The sequence below is a fragment of the Brassica oleracea genome, chromosome C3 (assembly GCF_000695525.1).
Source record: "Brassica oleracea var. oleracea cultivar TO1000 chromosome C3, BOL, whole genome shotgun sequence".
Lineage (NCBI taxonomy): Eukaryota > Viridiplantae > Streptophyta > Magnoliopsida > Brassicales > Brassicaceae > Brassica > Brassica oleracea.
Window position 1 is genome coordinate 22,252,130 of NC_027750.1, and position 17,825 is coordinate 22,269,954.

Consider the following 17,825-nt stretch of genomic DNA (forward strand, 5'->3'; position numbering starts at 1 on the left):
GTGATGGCTTATTATGAGACCTCTAAGATCAAGCATTACTCTATATATACGCCAAAACGAACAGTGAATAAAGAATAGGTCAGTCAAATGTATTTATGTAAAGAGAGATAAATCGATATATAAAATTATAAATCCAAAAGGCGTAAGTACCAACTACTTTGAAACATTCCTGTGCCTTATTGTCAATTGTATACGTACGATTTATATGCTGAAAACCGAGAATCAATGTAGCTATGTGATGTTGGAGTATTTATTTTACAATTCTAGTTTTATTTTAGCTACTAGAAAATTTATAGGTAGATATCTTTTTTATTCACTTACATGACTAGTACTTCGTATGGTGATTGGGTGATTGCAAGTGTTGGAAATAGCTTGTATTTTAATAATGTTTATACCGATCTGATAAGGTAGTTTTTGTATATCAGTAAACTGTATATGATGTTAGTTTTATGATATCTATAAACTTCTTCTAAGAATTAGATCTTTTGAAGTTTTCTCGAGTTATACGAGATTAGACTATAGTTTTACACAAACCGTGTTACTAATATATATTTTTTTTTTTGTTTAACCTGGGGGTATCCCAGACCCTCGGAGAAGCTCAAACTAATTTCCAAAGGGAGGTGCAGCCCACGGATAGACTCTCTCTCCAGGTATTCAAATGGGGCCTAAAGCATAGGTCTATATCCGTGTGGGTGACATGAATGAGCAGTTCGTCTCCGCCTAGCGTCGTATCCGTGAGCATGACAATTGGCCCCCAAGGTCATAACCAAGCGGGCTATCTCATCCCGTCTACTAATATATGTTTGATTTAATATTTGTCAACGACACAAAACAGTCGGATTTAACGCGTAAGATATTAGCAAGTGTACTAAGAAGAAAATAAAGGAGACATCATCCGATTAAATGTAAATCAACATGAAGTTAAGTAAATACAATGCAAAGACTCGTTCTTAATTTCCTGGAAATATATAATACTTGTTCTACAATGAAAAAAAGTATGAAAGATTAGAAGGAAAAAGTGACCTTGTAGAAAGCAACATTGGAGTTGACTGTGGAGGATGTTTTATATGATACTCCATTAGATGATTTAGCTATAAGACCGATGCATATTTGGTAGAAGTTTTGTTTTAAGAAGTTGTCGTTGAAAACAAAAATAAATTAACCAGGGTGTAATTTTATCATGCCCATTTATTACAGCTATTAAAATTGATAATCGAAATTCGTTTCGCTTTCAATGGTATTTTCCTATAATAATTTCATTTGGGTACGTGTATATATTAATTGCTCAAGTTGATGATGTACTTACTTTTTTCATGTGTTTGGCGATTGCTTGTATATATGGAAATGAACCGTTTGATCTACCCGGTTGGGCGTTGTTATATGTGTACAGGCTGCAGGTTGTGTTCATAGTACTACTGTTAGGCGATTTGATTAGGGGTTCTATATTAAACTACAATAGTGTGACCATGCAAAAAATATTAATGGTATGTAGACTTTTTAGGTTAGTACGATCCACTGTTAGCTCACCAATAAAAACTAAAAAAATTAAAATTTTATATCCTTCATTGTATAAAAATGCTATTCAGTAAATTGGACTACTCCTAGGTAAAATCATAAGATCAGTTGACGGTATGATTCCACTGAGATAGCAGCGAGCTTGAGATGGGGAGGGAGAGACAAGATACTTATAACTCTTCGCCTAGGCGTTGTTCGGAGGTTGACCGCGGGGATTATGCTTAAATCGGTGTAGCCAGGCGTTGATCCGCGTAAGACCGTTTAATTTCCGCGTTGACCGTCTAATTCTCACCTAATCCCGCGTTGACCGCCTAAGTTTTTTTTTTTTCGTCAGTATAAGTTAAAACACGGTTGATTATTTTTTACTCATTATTGACAATTTTTTTGTAATTATTCATTACTAAAAAATTATAATTAGCTATCAAACCCAAAACAAACACATACATACTACATTTAGGGATTTTTTCGTACCAAACTCACTATTTACGAATTAAAAAGAGACTGTTTAAAGTTATATATAAAAAATTATATAATTATGTCTAAAAATTTGTATCATCATGTTTAAAATTAGCTAAATATATTATAAATATATTAAATTGTATTTAAAACTAGGTCCCGCGTAATCTCCGAGTATTTTTCTATTTTTTGGTAATTCGCTAGGTCCGGGGTTACTGTACGACTAGCGCCTAGCGTAGTTCCGAAGAGGGGCTAGAACTTTAATCTTTCTTTCTTCAAGCAAGACTATAGATTCTATTGATAAGAAAGTTCGTTTGAACATGTTCATATGCCAAAAACTCCAGTCAAACGGTGAATGTGGATACTCGTTCTCGCTACCTCAAGTAAAGTTGCATTTTTATCAGCCAAGATATTCCACCATCACAAATATAATTTAGTGAGTTATTAGTGTGTTACGTGGCCACGCCTGCATCAATATATGTGAAGTGTTTTGTTTTCTTGTCCTACCTCTCGGACCGGTATCAAACCGGTCTAATTTCCGGTTTAACCACATATTAATGTAAGAAATCAATTCGGTACATTAACCGGTTTGGTTTGGTTTAAACAAAGACTCGTAGTTCGATACGCCTGAAAGCTAAGTAGCTAACACAGTCACGGAGAGTCCCTCCCGCGTCTGCAAAAGAACGGATAAAGTCTCTCTCTACCGTTCAGTGTGGAGAAGAAGATGCTGACGAGTCCCAGCAACGCGCTTCACAGCACTCCACACTTCTGGCCTATTCGCCGGAGCAGGCTTCTTCTCCGTCCCCGGAACTTCCCTTGTTTCCACTCCGGCGGAGGAAACTTCTGCTCGCTCTCTCTCCTCTCCGCAAGAAGTGGCCCTAGTAGATTTAGAATCAGAGCTCTAGCTGGACCAGATGCTTCCGAGGACGGTGGTCTGGCGTTTCCTAACCACGTTTCCGTCAAAATCCCTTTCGGAAACAGAGAGGTAAAGTCTCTTCATTTTTTGATTCGGAGATGATTGGCTGTGTAAAGTGAGAGACTTTATAGTATTTGAGACTCTTATCTCTATAATTGAAAAGCAAAGGTAGCTCCTTTTGATGTATGTGTTAAACCCATTTTCTTTTTTTTCTGTATTGTGTAGATTTTGGTTGACACTGGTCTTATGGGAAGACAAGCAAGTTCTGCAGTTACGGTTACAGATGGAGAAACTGTAAGTCTGCTTCTTTTATTCAAATGCCAAAACTTTATACTCTTTTTTCACTATTAAGTCCATTTTCTTATCTTCTGTTTAGCTTCTTCTATTTGTCACTGTAGATTGTCTACACATCAGTGTGTCTAGCTGATGTTCCTAGTGAGCCTTCAGATTTTCTCCCCCTTTATGTTCACTATCAGGAGCGTTTCTCTGCTGTTGGTCGAACTAGGTAAGCATTTCTTTTATTCAATTCTTTGTAGTTTTTTTTTTTACGTCATAGCCTAAATGAATCTTCCTCTTGTGGTATAGTGGTGGATTTTTTAAGCGAGAAGGGAGAACCAAAGATCACGAGGTATTAAATGATGGTTGCTTACTTATACATCTTCATCCTTTGTTAACATGTCTACTTTTTGGGCCTGTGCAGGTTCTGATTTGTAGGTTGATTGATAGACCTCTACGCCCCACTATGCCCAAAGGTTTCTACAACGAAACTCAGATATTATCCTGGGTATGCTTCTTTGCTTTCTTTAGTTTTGTGATTTTTCATGAAAATGATTTGCTTTTTTTTTATTACTACTTAACCATATAGGAAGATGGATGTATTCACTTAATTGTTTGTGGTTTGTTTCAGGTTTTGAGCTACGATGGGTTACACGCACCTGATGCTTTAGCTGTTACATCTGCTGGAATAGCTGTGTATGTAGGATCATCTTGCTTCCATTTTAACATGAACGAAGCTTTTTTTTTTTTTTGTAAACGACATTGACATGGCTTTGTAATGAATGAATACCCACAGAGCTCTTTCAGAAGTACCAAACTCAAAGGCTGTTGCAGGAGTTAGAGTGGGTCTTATTGGGGGCGAGTTTATCGTCAACCCAACGGTGAAGGAGATGGAAGAATCACAGCTAGATTTGTTTCTAGCTGGAACAGATTCTGCTATTTTAACAATAGAGGTCAGAGTTCAATCTACACCTGAAGATTGCAAGATTTGCTCATTTTCTCCTGTTCTGTTTTTATCTTGACTCAGCACTTTGCTCATTTGCAGGGATATAGTAATTTTCTTCCCGAGGAAATGTTGGTCAAAGCTGTTAAAGTTGGACAGGTACTTCAGTTTCTAATTGAGATTATTTCAATTTTCTATAATCTGGATCTGAAATTTAGGGGGCTATAAATATTTCTTATGAACTTTTGTAATTTTTTTTTCTTCATAATTTTGGGAGCCTATACCTATGTATATAACCTCTAAATATTTTGGCGGGCAAGGCCAATGTTTCATACGGCTGTGTCCAGATCCAAGATTGGTACTGAATGTGAGCTTTTCTATTTATTTTTTTTACCAGGATGCAGTACAAGCTACATGCACTGCTATTGAAGCTTTAGCAAAGAAACATGGAAAGGCCAAGATGGTTGACGCTATAAGATTACCACCTCCTGAGCTTTACAAGCATGTGAAAGTATGTTTCTGTTTTTTTTTTTTTTTGGCAAGAATGTGATATTATCTCGTAGATTTAGTGTTCAAATCGATTGTTTTCTGCACACAGGAACTTGCTGGTGAGGAATTGAGCAAAGCGCTACAGATTAAGAGCAAAATAGCAAGAAGGAAAGCAATAACGTCCCTGGAAGAAAAGGTTTTAACGATACTGACTGAGAAGGGATATGTGATTGATGAGGCAGCATTTGGAACCACAGAAGCACAACCGGAGCTGTTGGAGGATGAAGATGAGGATGAGGAAGTTGTTCCTGAAGGTGAGGTGGACCAAGGTGATGTTCACATAAGGCCGATCCCTCGGAAACCTATTCCTTTGGTGAGTCACTTAACATTTCTCTACATGGTAGCTTGAAACTGAGCTTTTATCTTCTTTTTTCTTTTATGCTAACAAACAATGTGATTGCCCTTGTGTAGCTATTTTCAGAAGTAGATGTGAAGCTGGTCTTCAAAGAAGTATCTTCAAAGCTCCTGAGGAGGCGAATTGTTGAGGTATATCATCTGATTTGGTGGTATCTCTTCTGATTACGTACATCTTTGATTCTATTTTACCTATTTCTCATCCACAGGGAGGTAAAAGAAGTGATGGTCGAACTCCGGATGGGATTCGTCCAATTAACTCTAGATGTGGACTGCTTCCAAGGGCACATGGTAGCTCTCTTTTCACACGCGGTGAAACGCAGGTAACAAAGAAATGTGTTCTTCAGGGGAATATCTGCTTAGTTATTTCATATTTAGATCGTCTTGTCGCCTTTAATGCATGTTAATGAAGTTTCTTATTCTCATATGCTTTGAGATAAGGAACATTTTTGTATGATTCTTTCAGGCACTGGCAGTTGTTACTCTTGGTGATAAACAAATGGCACAGAGAATTGACAACCTTGAGGGTTCTGATGAATACAAGAGATTTTATCTTCAGGTCTCTTCAATATTTTTACCTTCTTTTCGCTCTTGTTATTATTATTTACAGAACAATATATAGCATCTAAGATAAATATTTGGGAATTTTCAATGCTAAGTCTTTTTTTTTTTCATTTTCTTGTTGAGCTCAAAGAGTTTTTTCTAAGCTTCTCCTCTTTGATGTTTCAGTACACTTTTCCTCCATCGTCTGTTGGTGAAGTTGGGAGAATTGGAGCACCGGGTAGAAGAGAAATAGGTCATGGGACACTAGCAGAGCGAGCATTGGAGACTATATTACCTGGTGATGATGATTTTCCTTACACTATACGTGTTGAGAGTACAATACTTGAAAGCAATGGTTCTTCAAGGTCAGCTTCTTTTTACTCTATGTCTGGCTGTTGGATCTGCGTGTGCTAAGTGACTGATTTGTGCTTGCTACTTAAATTATATCAGCATGGCATCTGTTTGTGGCGGTTGCTTGGCTTTGCAAGATGCTGGAGTTCCAGTAAAATGCTCTGTTGCTGGCATAGCAATGGGAATGGTTTGGGATACAGAAGAGTTTGGTGGTGATGGATCTCCCCTTATCCTCTCTGACATAACTGGAGCTGAAGATGCATCTGGTGATATGGACTTTAAGGTCAGAAAAAATATAAAGGATTCTTCTTCAAGGTCCTTTACATTGACTTGAATGCTGACGTCTTTGATTTGTTTGACAATAGGTTGCTGGGAATGAAGATGGTGTTACCGCGTTTCAGATGGACATTAAGGTTATTATCCGTTCCTCAATTTACACTACTGAAATGGTTTTAATGGCAACAGATGAATCTGTTAGTAACTTTCTTGTCTGTAATCTTGAACTTAGGTAGGAGGAATCACTTTAGATATAATGGAAAAGGCTCTGATACAGGCAAAAGCTGGGCGTCGCCATATTCTTGGTAAGACATTCTTGAAAGTTCCGTCTTGAAGATGTAATTTACTAATTTTTCTTTCTTTCCTTGCAGCTGAAATGGCAAAGTGCTCACCACCTCCTATGTTGAGTCTCTCAAAATACGCTCCGTTGATACATATCATGAAGGTTTGGCTTTAACTCACTTTCCCTAGAGTCACTCAGTCTAAAACCTTATTGGCTTATACTAAAGATTGTTGGCCTTTCATATGCTTTAGGTCCATCCAAGCAAAGTATACTCTCTTATTGGTTCTGGTGGGAAGAAAGTAAAGAGTATCATTGAAGAATCAGGAGTTGAAGCCATTGATATGCAAGATGATGGCACTGTAAGATTCTTACAGGATTTTGTTTGTTTTTTTTTCATTCTTCTGTATGGCTGTTTCATCATCTTAACCTTTTTTCTTTGTCAAGGTCAAAATTATGGCAAATGATATAGCAAGTTTGGAGAGGGCCAAAGCGATAATCAGTGGGTTGACAATGGTTCCAGCTGTTGGTGATATCTATAGGCATGTCTCTCTTTCTACACAATCACCTTATTAGGAATCTGCATTTGGAGTCTGACTTTTATTTTTAATCAGGAATTGTGAAATCAAATCAATGGCTCCTTATGGTGCCTTTGTAGAGATTGCCCCTGGGAGAGAAGGACTTTGCCATGTCAGTGAGCTAAGTGCTGAATGGCTTGCAAAACCAGAGGATGTGAGCATAATAACCCATTGATCTCTTACCTTTTGTAGAAAGTTTTATCTTATATATCCCTCATTAATCTTTGTCCTTTCAGGCCTATAATATAGGAGACCGCATTGATGTCAAACTAATAGAGGTCAGCGAGTTCTTTGCGTCTCTGTAACTCATGGAGACATTATAACTGAATGAGTTGTTGAACAAGAGAAACATTGGTAATGCAGGTGAACGAAAAAGGTCAGCTTCGGCTTAGTGTACGAGCTTTGCTTCCGGAATCAGAGTCAGACAAAGGCAGCCAGAAACAACCACCAACTGGTGGTGATTCTACCAAGAGTTCACCAAGGAAGTATGTGAATCCTTCGTTGAAGGACCGTGCAGCTACTACAGGAGCATCTGGGGATGAACTTGTCTGGAAGAAGAAAGATGTCAGGAGAGCATCAGGTGGTGACAAGCCAATGAAAAGCAATAGCAGTAGCAACGAAGAAGATAGAGGCAGCTTAGTCAATGGTGAAGCTACAATCAGCTAGGGAATGCAAACAGGATCAGTGTTCGTATCTGTTTCTTGTGAAGAATCATTATATGACTGGGTGAGAGTTTCTTCCAATGGAACCAAATGTGACACTTGAGGAATCTTGATTCTTGTTTTTGTCTGGGAGCTGCAAGATGTGAGACAAGTAGCAGATAGCTTTTCTTAATGTTTTATAGATATATAACATTTTTAAGAAGAGATTCTCAGACATGAAATCATTTCTTTTTGTTGTCTTATATTGATGATGAGTGTTTAGTTTATTACACATACATAAAAGAAGTAATACAACCGTCTCCTAGATCATTGTTTCAAGTCTGCTCAGACACAGCATCCGGCCAGGGAAACACTTACATTGCAAGATCTCAGCACCAATGTGTGATCCTACTTGAGCTTAGGTGAGTTGTTGACAACAGATGAAATTAAAATTTATGGGGTTAAAAAAAGTTATGGGGTTATTTAGGACGAAGAAAAAACAGTTTAAAAAAAAAATTGGATGTTATGAAATAGTACGTTTAAGTTTCATATAATATATGGATAAAAATAGAATTTAACAAAGTTAGGAAATTAAATTGAAAAGGGAAGGTGAAGAAAAGGAGCACGAGAGACACGAAGGTTGGTTAGCTTTCAAAGAACTCCACACGAAACGGTCAACACGATTCTTTTGCCTCTCCTCCCTCAGACATAAAACTTACGACATACGTATTTACACAGCACACATACGAACGTACGTATCCAAATGAATACGATACTAATTAGATGGTACTCGTCGCAAACTAAAGATTCTTTTATAGTACTATTAACGAACCTAACATAATGTACGTATCCATATTGATGTATGATTGATTGTTCAAAATATAAGGTATCGTGTACTTCATGTATTTTCAATGAAACATAAGTCTATTTCTATACTCTTTTCCAAGCAATTGAGTATACTTTTGGGTTAGAATTAGGCCTAGGCAAAAAAACCGAAACTGAACCGAAATATCCAAAACCGGTAGGATACCCGAATATATAAGAATATTAATTATATATACATATAACATAGCTAAATATATATTTATAATTTAAAAATTTATTAAAAGTACCAAAAAATATTTGAAAATAACTCAATTATTATAAAGTATCCGAACTACCCGAAAGTATCCGGATAGTATTATCCGAAATATCAAAAGTAATCTGAAATATCCGATTTTTTTCTCTAAATCATCCTATTTTTTTATATTTTACCCTAAATAACCGATATTTTACTCGAACTATGCGAACTACCCGAACCGGAACGGAACCAAATGAAAACCAAAAAAATTTGAGATATTTTTTGGTTCCTAGTTTTACTATCCAAATCGAACCGAACCCGTAACTTTCCAAACCGAACCGAAAAATATGTTAAAAGTAAATGGATCCTCTAACTCCATATCCGAACTATCCGATACCCGAAATACCCAAATCGAACCGAACCAAAACCCGAAATACCCAGGCCTAGTTAGAATTACTTAATTTAATATACGTTAGCAATCCCAATAATTAATTAGCCCTAGCCATGCATCTCATTTTACCTACTTCCAAAAGTTTTCTCTTTTTGGAAACGTTTGTTAGTGCTCATCTTTTATGATTAAATATATTGCTATGCTTAAAGAGACGATGTAAGAAAACAATATCTTAAGTATATAGTAAATGTGAGAATATAGTATCATAAGTATATAGTAAAAGAATATTAGCTTGACACACATTCTCTTTGCACGTGCACCGTGCACCTCACAATCTCACATCACACCCTCCCATTTATATACTCTCTTTCTTGCACCTAACCATTCCAACCAATGTGTCTCAACGTACATATATAATGGTACGAAATTTTCTTATATTGGTTTGCAATATATATAGAAACTACTCCAATAAACCCATGTTTCTAGCTTTCTAAAATATGTAAAAACTAGTTTTTTTTTTTTTTTTTTTATTATTATAAAGGAAAAAGCCCAACTGGACCAAATCCAACCATAACAACTAAAGCCCAACAGAAGCCCAAAACCTAATTTCAACAAAAACGAAAATCTTAAAACCGGCCCAACAACAAGCCCAAAAAACAGGAGGCCACCGCCCCAAACGCCAACGCACGACGCACGTGTTGAGACCTCAACTGCGAGGCACACGTGTCACCAGATCCCTTCTCCAACCTCCATTGTCGGAGGAAACATGCAACCCAACACCAAAAACCGTACCCGATCTCACCACCACCACCTACGGTCGAGCTCCTTTGACGGAAAGCTTCCGTCGAACCATGTCGAGATCTCTTCCTGAGCCTCCAAGCCGCTAATCACGGGATTAAAGAAATCCCACATCTCATCTTGTTTGTCGTCAACACCATCGAAGATAATTACTCGATCTATTCGAGATTTCTTCAGAGGGGACCAAACGAAGAACAGATGAATCAAGAACAAAGCTAAAGTCACACCCTTAAGAAAAGGGGTGACAATCAAAAACCGACGTGCAAGACACAGAGCCTCCACACCTCGGACTCATAAGCCGGCGAAGAACGAAGCCATAGAAGCCTCTTTCTCCCGGAAACAGAGCCTAAGAAGCCTGCCTAAGAAGCAGCGCTTCCCAGAATCAAAGCCAAGAACCCGAAACCGTCGATAGATCCCCGTGAAAGCTTCATCTCATCTCACAGAGGAGAGAGAGAAGTCTCGGTCTCCCAATATGTAAAAACTAGCTATCATAATCTAGTACTTTTACCACGGTTCTATTATTTAATAAAAAGCCAATCATAGTTCAAACTCATGTGATTTGTGCAGTTTATTACCATTACCAATGTATATTATAAGCAATAAATACTTCGTTTCATCAGTCAACAATGTTTTACACGTTTTTCTCCCATTGATTATTTTAAACGTTATACGCTCTCCGTTCTCGAAAGTAAGAAGTTTTAAATTTTTTATTCGTTCCACAAAAATAGATTTTCTATAGGTTAAAAGTACTTTTTTATGCTTTTAAAAAACATTAAATGAAAATATTTGAATTGATTAAATTTCATTGGTGAAAAATTATTGGAAAGTGTATAATAAAGTAAAAGAAAATTTAAATTATAAATATTTATTGAATTTTTAATAAACGTAACACTTTAGAAAATTTTATTTTCGGGGAACAGAGGGAAGGATCAAAATTTTAGCTGAGTAAATACATTTTTTATAGCTGAGTAAATAAAGTATAACGGTGAAAACAATGTGAAGACCTAAAATTGTAGTATAACGTAACGTTTATAAAGCTGTAATGCAACCAGATTGAACTTTGGAAATGACATAACAAAACGTGTACGTGTAAAATATTTATCTACCGTTTGGTAGAAAATAATTCAAAATACAGAAAATAGTTAACCGACAAATATGACAATATGGCAATTATACTTTTATTACTATTGTGTTAAAATTGATGGTATTCCAAAGAAGAAAAAAGTTACTTATAGTAAATTTTGAAATAAGAAAAAGATTACCTGATTCATTCACTTAGCGACCTCCTTCATGAAACAAACGTGGCCTCCTCCGTTTTCTATTTTACTTTATATACCCATATTCACACATGTACAAATACACTCGTAACATACATTTGTAGGTATCATTTGTTCACAAGAAACTCATCAACTAAACCTAATTAATCAATACTTTTAGTTATGGCTGATCAGCTACGAAGCCACAACACTTCAGATTCTCGTCGCAAATCATCAGCCGGGAAACGAACCTCACTACGTACTACAACGTCATCATTTTCTTCCGGCGGAGCCATGGCGGAGACTGCAACGACGGGGACAGGAACGGCGTCGCCTTGTGGGGCTTGCAAGTTCTTGAGAAGGAAGTGTGCTAGTGGATGCATTTTCGCTCCACATTTCGGGTCGGACCAAGGAGCGGCTAGGTTCGCGGCGGTCCATAAGGTGTTTGGAGCTAGCAACGTGTCTAAACTGTTGCATCACATTCCGGTGAACCGTCGTCACGACGCGGTGGTTACGATTTCATACGAGGCTCAGGCTAGGCTCTCTGATCCTGTGTATGGCTGCGTCTCAACTATCCTTGCTCTCCAACAACAGGTGAAGTTATTCATTTAATTATGTTTCTTTCACATCCGTTCTTAAAAAATAAATTTTCTAAACATATTAGAATATAATAAATATTTAAAATTGAATTTATCATTTATTTACACTATACACTTTCTAATAATTATCATCAGATAATATTTAATTAATTCAAATATTTTTAACTAATGTTTTTTTATAAATACGCAACCTTTTTTTTTGATTAACCCTGTTGATCCGGTCGGCCCCAGGAAGAACGCACTTAGTGCTACAAAGTGGACTAGATACCACACTGCCTGAACCGATTTTAGAATACCTTTCTACTAATGCCAGAAGGTGAACTCATCATCTGTTTCCACCACGTAAACCACAACTTATTAATATCAATTACTAAAAGTTAGAAAAATTATCTTATGAAAAAAATATGTACAATCTATGGGAGGCGCAATACACTTGTTTTAAAACCTATAAATCAAAGTACATTAATTCTTAATTTTGATAAATATTCTCAAGTTCTTTTGTTAGCAGTGTTCCAAAAAAAGAAAAAAGTTCTTTTGTTAGCTAAAAAATCAGAAGTTAGTTTACAAATGTAACAACAAATAGAAATAATTTTGTAACCATGAAGATATTAGGTGGCTGCGCTACAATCGGAGTTATCGTTGGTGCAATCACAACTAGTAAACAGTAGAGTCGCAATGGCCAACGTTATGCAACAACAACAACAACAAAGCCACCACCACCAACAACAACAATTAGTCGTTATGCAACAACCCGAATACTCCAACAACTCATCCGCTTCCACCATGAACCGCTTCACCGCGACGGCAGCAGCGGTCATCGGCTATGACGTCATGGCTCCGGCTAACTTACAACATTCGTTGCAGCCTATGCCACGGCATCAGCAAGTTACAAGAAATCAGCATGAGGATGAGGAAGAGAGTGGTGCTGATTTTTCGGTAGCTGTTGGTTCGACGGCGGTGGCTGCGGAGGTTATCTTTCCGGCGGAGGGTTTTCACCGGATATGAAAATATAACTAGGCTTGTCTTTAATTTTTATGTCATTTTTAATAATGTTGGAAAAACAGAATAATAGTAATCAACATTATACGGTATACCAAGAAATATGTAGAGTTGGTCATTTATATTTTAATGAGATAAGCAGTTTATTGTTAGGTTCCTCTACATAGGGTAGTTAAGAGCACACAACTAACGAAACCAGAAATCTTGTCTCCCTACCTCTCATGTTCTTCATATCCTGCAATTTACAGCCATAAACACAACATGAATCTCACATCAAGAAACTCATTCAGTCTCAACTCTCATATTCCAGATGTTCATAAAAGGTAGTGCAAATGTTGATTTACCACTACCTGAATCACGGGGAGACTCGAGTGTTGTAATATGTAAACGAGAGGGAGGAGGAAGAGAGGAAGCAGCAGGAGAAGGCGAGCCGCGAATGCTAGGAGGATTGCTGTTTTGTAGCCAGCCTTCTTGGACTTGAGAAGCAAACTGAAGATTCCACAGGACATCTTCAATGGAAGGCCGGTCTAAAGGGTCTTTGATGAGACACCTTACACATATCTCCATCATCGTCTTGAGTGATTGGTCTGAACATGTTCTATGGACCGTTGGATCCACCATGCTCCTACGCGCTCCATCATCCCCTGAGATGCTTGCTTGTAACTACAAAATATTATGGGAAAAGAATACAGTTTATTTTTTTATTTTTTTTTAGCCAACAATAACTATACTACTCTGAGCTAGTCACCGATTAGGAAATTCAAACCAGTGATACATAATCAACATAGTACTCATCAGAAGGAGAACTACAAGCATTTCGTGCAAGTTTGTCCGCTATAAAGTAGATGATCATGATTTCATTTCTAGCTATATATATTCAATGGTGTTACCTGCTCTTTTAGAACATCGACTTGACCCTTTGCTCTTAATGGTCTTCCCACTATAAGTTCAAGCAAGATCACTCCAAAGTCATAGATATCGATCTTATCTTCATCTTTGATGCTGATGAGAGAAACAATAAACTAAACCATTTAAGTTGGTTTAAGATAAAATATCTTACGAAGAAGATTTAACACACCTTAGAGTGCCTTTCGGACAGGTTCGAGATACTACTTGCCCCACCTTCACAAGAAAGGCAAAACAGATTCAAGAAAAGGATTAAACAAACAAGATTTACACTAGAATATCATTTACCTTTCCAAGACCTTCCACTAGCAATGGAAGGTTATAGCTACTGATTTTTGCAGCGAGGTTATTATCAAGCAAAACGTCTGTTATTCTCAGGTTATTATCATAAACACCAGGCACAATACCAGTATGCAAGAACTGGATCCCTTTTGCTACACCTATGGCTATGCTTATGCGTTGTTCCCAAGTAAGCAATCTTCCCATATGCCCCTCTAAACACAGAGAAGAACAATAACATATTATCAAAAGATATGATGATGGTCCTTTGGGATATCATGTTTCAGTGTCATACCTGAGATCCAGCTCCTGAGTTCTCCATTTGGGACATACTCAAAGACAAAGAACATTCTGCTGACTGTTGAATCATCTAAGTAGCACTCAAAGCAGTGCCCTAACACACTAACCAAATTACGGTGTCTCAGTTTAGCAATGAGCTCAATGTGATGCATCAGGTTCTGGGTACTGCAACTTTTCTTCATTTTCAAACATCTTATTGCCACAAAGGATCCATCTTTCAACCTCCCTCTATAAATCTGAATATGAACAAGAAAAATATGAGAAATCACATTTTCAGGACTTAAAAAACAGAAGAAAGCTTGAAGTTTATTACCTGTCCTTGAGAACCTTCACCCATGAAAGCAGAGGATTCAAAGTTGTTTGTGGCATACTCAAGTTCTTCCAGAGAGAATGTCCTGTAAGAAGGAAGACCTAGTGCTCCTAGCTTCATTGTCTGAGAGATATACCCTATAAAAGTATTTGCCGTAAGCCACAAGCAATCAGTAAAACTCTTTGTGAAATGTGTAGGTGTTTGATCTTCTTACTTGCATCTGAGAGTAGCTTTGATGTGTATCCCATTGAAGCATTCTCTTTGATCAATCTTGGTGAAGCTTTTATTGCTGTTCTCTTAGCATTAACTCTCCTGAGAGCCACAAACAATGCACCAGCGAGGAGAATCATCCCAAGAATGCCTGCGGTTACACCTAATGCAATACTCAACTTGGAAACTCTGTTCCTCCTCTTTGGTAAGATCCCAACAGCAAGAGCTTCATTGCTACAATAAGAAACTGGACGCTGGTCTTCATTAGAAGTAGCCAAACAGTTACCTGCATAGACAACATCTCTGCTAGTTCCAGAACTAGGTTTAAGACAAGCAGGCAAGCTTCCTGTAAGAAGATTCGATGAGAGATCCACTAACATCAGCTCCGAGTTGCATGAAAGATTTGTCGAAAGCCGCCCGGTGAGTTTGTTGTGTGAAATGTTCAAGTAAGTTATGACAGGGAGAGACATCAAGGAAGTAGGAAACGGACCAACGAATGTATTGAATGAAAGATCCAAATGTTGAAGCTGATACAAAGAACTCACTTCTTGGGATGATACTGCCGACCTAAACCTGTTCTTGCTGAGTATAAGAGTAACCAACTTGTGACTTAACCGAGGAAACAACGGTCCGAAAGAGTTTCCTTCAAGGTCAAGCACTTGAAGGTTTGTCAAATGGCTTAGATCAGGTACAGCTCCATTAAAATGGTTATTAGCTAGAGAAAGTACTCTAAGACCTGACAAGGTACTCAGTGAAGAAGGCAATGAGCCGTTGAAGGCGTTCTTTCTCAAGCTCAACACAGCTAAACTCGGTAAAGAACCAATCCAATCCGGTACACGACCAGAAAACATATTCTCATCGAGTATGAGTGTCTGAAGGCTAGCAAGCGAGGAGAGTTCATGGGGAATGGGTCCAAAGAGGAAGTTAGAACTCACATTGAGAATCTCTAACGAGTACAAACGGTTGATTTTCTCAAGTAACCGACCCCATAACCCGAGGGACACTAAGGTGAGAACCTTAACATCAGGGAGCTTAACAAGAGTAGTGACAAATGAGTCTAGGTAGAAACTCTTTGGTAACATGTGAGTTTGTCTGTCTCCTATAATATGAAGCTGCGTTACACTATCTTCGTAGCATACAACGGTTAAAGAGGCATTTGGCTCGGAGTTGCAGAAGTCTGTGAAGTTGTTCCAGCTGGTTAGGACATTGGGATAGTGGAGAAGCTGTTGCAGCCTCAAAAGGGTTTGAGATTGAGATGATTGAAGCTGTGTTGATCTGTCTATGGAGGATAAAAGCAGAACTAGAAGCAGTAATGGCATGCCACAAAAGTGTTTCTCCATAGCCACACACAAGACCGTAAACACACATACAGATACTTAAGCAAAGATAATCACATAGGCATCATGATCATCATACACCTGCAAAGAGAGGCACATTAAATTCATGAATCACATCAAAATACTGAATACAGTGAAAAATAAAAATTGAAATCTGAACCAAGAAGTACTGGGTCCACTCTTGAAATCTGACTCTTTAATCTTTTGTCATTCATATATTTCACAACAGTAGATAAGCTAGAAAAATACACATTTTCTGATCATTTGATAGATAAAAATAATTTTTTTTTTTTTTGCATGTGAATTCCTGAGAAACAGGAAGAACACACCACCTGAGTAAAAGATTATCCACCTCAAGACACCTTGCAGGAAAGAGGAAATGCTGAAAAATTTTGAGCCTAGGAGATTACCTTTGAAAATTGATATTTCTTTGAGATGAAGTAATACCTCCGCACACTTATGAAGGAACTGTGAAACGAATCTTGATTTTATTGTGAGAAGTTCCCAAGAAAATCCCCTAAAAGAGAGGAAAATCAATTCCTCAAGTAGTTTTGAAAACACTCAAGATTCTTTCACAGAGTGAGTGGTTGTGTTTCTGTAAGGATAAAAACAGAGTACATGAGAACAATATTAACCCAGCAAAATATTTTCGAAAAAAAAAACAAGAAAACAAAAAGTTGTGCAAAATCAATGTAAAGAGAACATTGTAGCAACCATACAATTGAGTAAACTGTCACTAGCTGACGACAGTGAGTCTGGACCTCCTCTCCAGTCTCTATCACAAGAAGAAGACAACAAGAAGAATTTTAAAAGATTTATCAACAAGAAAGAAATATAGTAAGTTTAAAAAACAAAATATTGAAATTGTTCACATGCATTACTACATATCGAATCCCACCAGCTCTGCCCGACAGTTTGTTCTGTTTACTTTATTTTTGGGTTGAATCACTGTCAAATATTATTCTCAGTTTAAACAAAAAAAATACTTCATATCATCACTTTAAAGAAAAAACAAGGACCAAAGATAAAACCCACTTATTTTCAAAAAAAAAAAGAAGATAAAACCCACTCGGGCCACAAAGCTGTGGCAAGAAAAAAGAGAAAAAGTAAAGATACAGGAAATATTCTTTAGAGCTTTAGAGGATTGTCTACCAATACTAAAAGTCTTAAATGTTATATTTCAAAGTTTCATATGATTATTAACTTCACTCACAAAAATATTTTTTTTGAACTACTAACAAAAATCTCTATAACACCATTAATGGGTTATGCTAAGGATGACTAAACAAACCGAGTAAAACTGTCTAAATAAAATTGCATCACGAACTTTTTTGAGAATTTGATCGTGTAAAAAACCAAGAGTTCTTGGTCTAGTGGTAATGGAACTGCAGCTGGAGTGCCCGCCCTGGGTTCGAGTCGCCTTGGCCACCTTTTCGCCTATAACTGTGCAAGTCCGGATGAAAGGTCTCGTGGAAATTAATATGGGATTACCGTCTGGGATCCCCACGGTTATCAAATAAAAAAAAAGAATTTGATCGTGTAAAAGAATCGAGAAACAGATAAATCACGTAAACCGAAGTAAACTGAATTTAACCTTAATTTATCAAGATGAATATAAAAAAGTGCAGTTGTGGCACGAGAGACTGTAATGTCATCTTTCTCACTATGGCATCTCCAACAGAAAGGTCACATCACACATTTT

The 17,825-nt window shown here is 37.3% G+C and overlaps 3 protein-coding genes across 6 annotated transcripts; 2 read left to right on the plus strand and 1 right to left on the minus strand.

Annotated features, from left to right (window-relative positions):
- Nucleotides 1-2,617: 2,617 nt before the first annotated feature.
- LOC106336024 (polyribonucleotide nucleotidyltransferase 1, chloroplastic-like) lies at nucleotides 2,618-7,943 on the plus strand. The gene is made up of 23 exons (XM_013774737.1): nucleotides 2,618-2,956; nucleotides 3,113-3,181; nucleotides 3,286-3,392; nucleotides 3,473-3,515; nucleotides 3,588-3,671; nucleotides 3,795-3,859; nucleotides 3,960-4,116; nucleotides 4,209-4,265; nucleotides 4,504-4,617; nucleotides 4,705-4,968; nucleotides 5,067-5,141; nucleotides 5,219-5,332; nucleotides 5,476-5,568; nucleotides 5,739-5,917; nucleotides 6,003-6,186; nucleotides 6,269-6,316; nucleotides 6,412-6,484; nucleotides 6,551-6,624; nucleotides 6,714-6,821; nucleotides 6,907-7,001; nucleotides 7,074-7,191; nucleotides 7,274-7,315; nucleotides 7,401-7,943. The coding sequence occupies exons 1-23, from the start codon at nucleotides 2,696-2,698 to the stop codon at nucleotides 7,701-7,703; spliced, it is 2,727 nt and encodes a 908-aa protein (XP_013630191.1). The 5' UTR covers nucleotides 2,618-2,695; the 3' UTR covers nucleotides 7,704-7,943.
- A 3,423-nt stretch (nucleotides 7,944-11,366) lies between these two features.
- On the plus strand, nucleotides 11,367-12,787 carry LOC106336257 (LOB domain-containing protein 20-like). Its single transcript, XM_013775037.1, has 2 exons — nucleotides 11,367-11,777; nucleotides 12,395-12,787. Exons 1-2 carry the CDS (start codon nucleotides 11,367-11,369, stop codon nucleotides 12,785-12,787), a joined length of 804 nt encoding a protein of 267 aa, XP_013630491.1.
- An 86-nt stretch (nucleotides 12,788-12,873) lies between these two features.
- LOC106336256 (probable inactive leucine-rich repeat receptor-like protein kinase At3g03770) lies at nucleotides 12,874-16,785 on the minus strand. 4 transcript variants are annotated; one of them, XM_013775034.1, is made up of 9 exons: nucleotides 16,571-16,785; nucleotides 14,791-16,204; nucleotides 14,580-14,713; nucleotides 14,262-14,502; nucleotides 13,976-14,181; nucleotides 13,860-13,903; nucleotides 13,672-13,783; nucleotides 13,129-13,444; nucleotides 12,874-13,016 (listed from the first exon to the last, which is right to left on the minus strand). In XM_013775034.1, the coding sequence occupies exons 2-9, from the start codon at nucleotides 16,124-16,126 to the stop codon at nucleotides 12,994-12,996; spliced, it is 2,412 nt and encodes an 803-aa protein (XP_013630488.1). In that variant the 5' UTR covers nucleotides 16,127-16,204; nucleotides 16,571-16,785; the 3' UTR covers nucleotides 12,874-12,993. The 4 variants fall into 4 exon arrangements, with proteins under 4 accessions (XP_013630488.1, XP_013630490.1, XP_013630487.1 ...); XM_013775036.1 differs by having other exon boundaries at nucleotides 13,132-13,444; nucleotides 16,534-16,784; XM_013775033.1 differs by having other exon boundaries at nucleotides 16,534-16,784.
- Between the last annotated feature and the right edge of the window lie 1,040 nt (nucleotides 16,786-17,825).